Here is a 1,878-nt window from a genome sequence, read left to right on the forward strand (position 1 = left end):
TTGAGCTGTGCTAGGAATGTTTAGAACTACTAGGATTTATTGTATAACCAATATATAACCACTGCAACCACTAAACACAATCCTTTACTTCTTAATTATCAATATTAACATATAGAATATACAACTTTCTTATTGCAAATCAGTATGTGCATTCAAAGCAAAGGGGGTTCCATTTCAGAGAGTGTTTAATCTCAGCTGTTCTGAGTTAGTTTCATCTCATTAGGTGTAGAATACTGGCTTATATTTTGTTTGTATATTTTCTTACATTGTGAGTTCTTGTGCTTTGCACCTGTCAGCGCTGACGGACTCGTAATGTACTTGAATTTATATTGTACTTTTGTAGTCTAACTGACCTCAAAGATCTTCTAACAACAAGTCACACTTTTAACTATACATTTATATAACACTTTAATACATACACTTCATGTGCCTGTCAGTACAGAATTCCTACTTATTCAGACACATATGTATTTAGACAGTGGAAAGAAGCTAGGCTACCAAGAGAAAGCTCAGTACCTGTCAAGGTTTTTCCCTCAACCTCTGTAACTGCTGTCCCATAAAAAAAAAAAATACACATACATGATTGGTGAATCTAAAAACCATCTAAATAGATATGGGTCAAACTGACCCACATTTATTCAAAGAGTGGTGAGCCTCTGTGTACAAAAATTTGTAGCACCTGTACAATAGCACAAAACCTTAAATTATTGTAATTTTTGTGTATTTTGGTTAATTTTAGGAGAAGTCATAACGTTTCTGGCTAAAAGGATGACATTTAGGCTTTACTTGCTACTGTCAAATATCAAAACTGATCCAATTTAAGTTTCAAGTTTATAATACATCAGCGCCGTCTTGCGGCCAATAAATCCAACTGCGTCAACATTTTCTCCAACCGTCAACTTCCGTGTTAAATGAAACCAAAAACGTGACGGCTCGTCTTGTGACCAAAAGTTTGGGTTAAATAAATATTATGTACAGTTGCAATCACAGAAACACGGGAAAAGTTAAGTGTAAAGAACACTGTTAGTTAGTGAGAAGACATTCAATCGAGCCAACCACAAATGACTTACACGTGTTTGTTAATGCTGTTATTATTTATTATTAGATGTATTTAAATAAGCACATTAAATTACGTACTGTATTTGCGGTTACTAGTGAATAACCGCAAGAGTGAATAGTGAACTCTGGACTCTTCTGATAAGACTTTAAACATTGGACACTGTTACCCAACAGCTGGCAAGTGACCTTACCTAAGTTTGTATGCTGACGTGTAGGTAATTAAACACTGCACATTAAGTCAACTTCATCCCGAAATATCGTCAGCCACCTACCTCAAGTGATTTTTTATTTTACCAGAAAAAGAAAATGAAGAAGACACGTTTCTTTTAATCTTTATTCTTGGCTAACAACAGTTAGTTAGCAGTTGACTATATATAACAGTTAGCTCAACCAGGAAGTAGCGCCTTACCGGGTATTTGTGGTCTGGGACAGCCGGACACAGAGCCACAACAGCAGCCAGACACACGTACATTTCACCGACTGTGTTGCCATATGAAGAGGAAAATTAGCCTGTCAAACTCCTGTCTCCTCCTGTGGATCCCACATCCTTATCAAAGCCAGCAGAAAACACACGGCAAACTCCTTTTCCTGCTAAATTTCAAAATAATGGTTGCTATGTGGCACATCGTTGTCAGAAGAATAGATATGAAAGTTATTTCATGTCTATTTTGCAATATGTTCGTAAATCATTCAAAAACAAACAGAATCTCCCCTTATTTTAATCATCAACTATTTGTGGTAAATGTGAGTATAGGATACCGGCTCTTATTTTGGCAGCAGAGTCATGCCATATCCGGTGGTGTTACCGGAACACCGGTA

The 1,878-nt window shown here is 36.5% G+C and overlaps 1 protein-coding gene across 4 annotated transcripts in view; it reads right to left on the bottom strand.

Annotated features, from left to right (window-relative positions):
• Window positions 1-1,655, bottom strand: part of nagpa (N-acetylglucosamine-1-phosphodiester alpha-N-acetylglucosaminidase) — a 38,952-nt gene extending 37,297 nt beyond the window's left edge. For all 4 annotated transcript variants that reach the window (XR_014279596.1, XR_014279597.1, XM_082551127.1 and 1 more), the window contains exon 1: window positions 1,469-1,655. Coding sequence is in view for 2 of the 4 variants with exons in the window: in XM_082551127.1 (XP_082407253.1) it covers window positions 1,469-1,551 (83 nt within the window). In the remaining 2 variants the exon portion in view is untranslated. The remainder of the gene's footprint in view (window positions 1-1,468) is intronic.
• Window positions 1,656-1,878: the final 223 nt, after the last annotated feature.

This window comes from Aulonocara stuartgranti, assembly GCF_965226115.1.
Source record: "Aulonocara stuartgranti genome assembly, chromosome: 11".
Classification (NCBI taxonomy): domain Eukaryota; kingdom Metazoa; phylum Chordata; class Actinopteri; order Cichliformes; family Cichlidae; genus Aulonocara; species Aulonocara stuartgranti.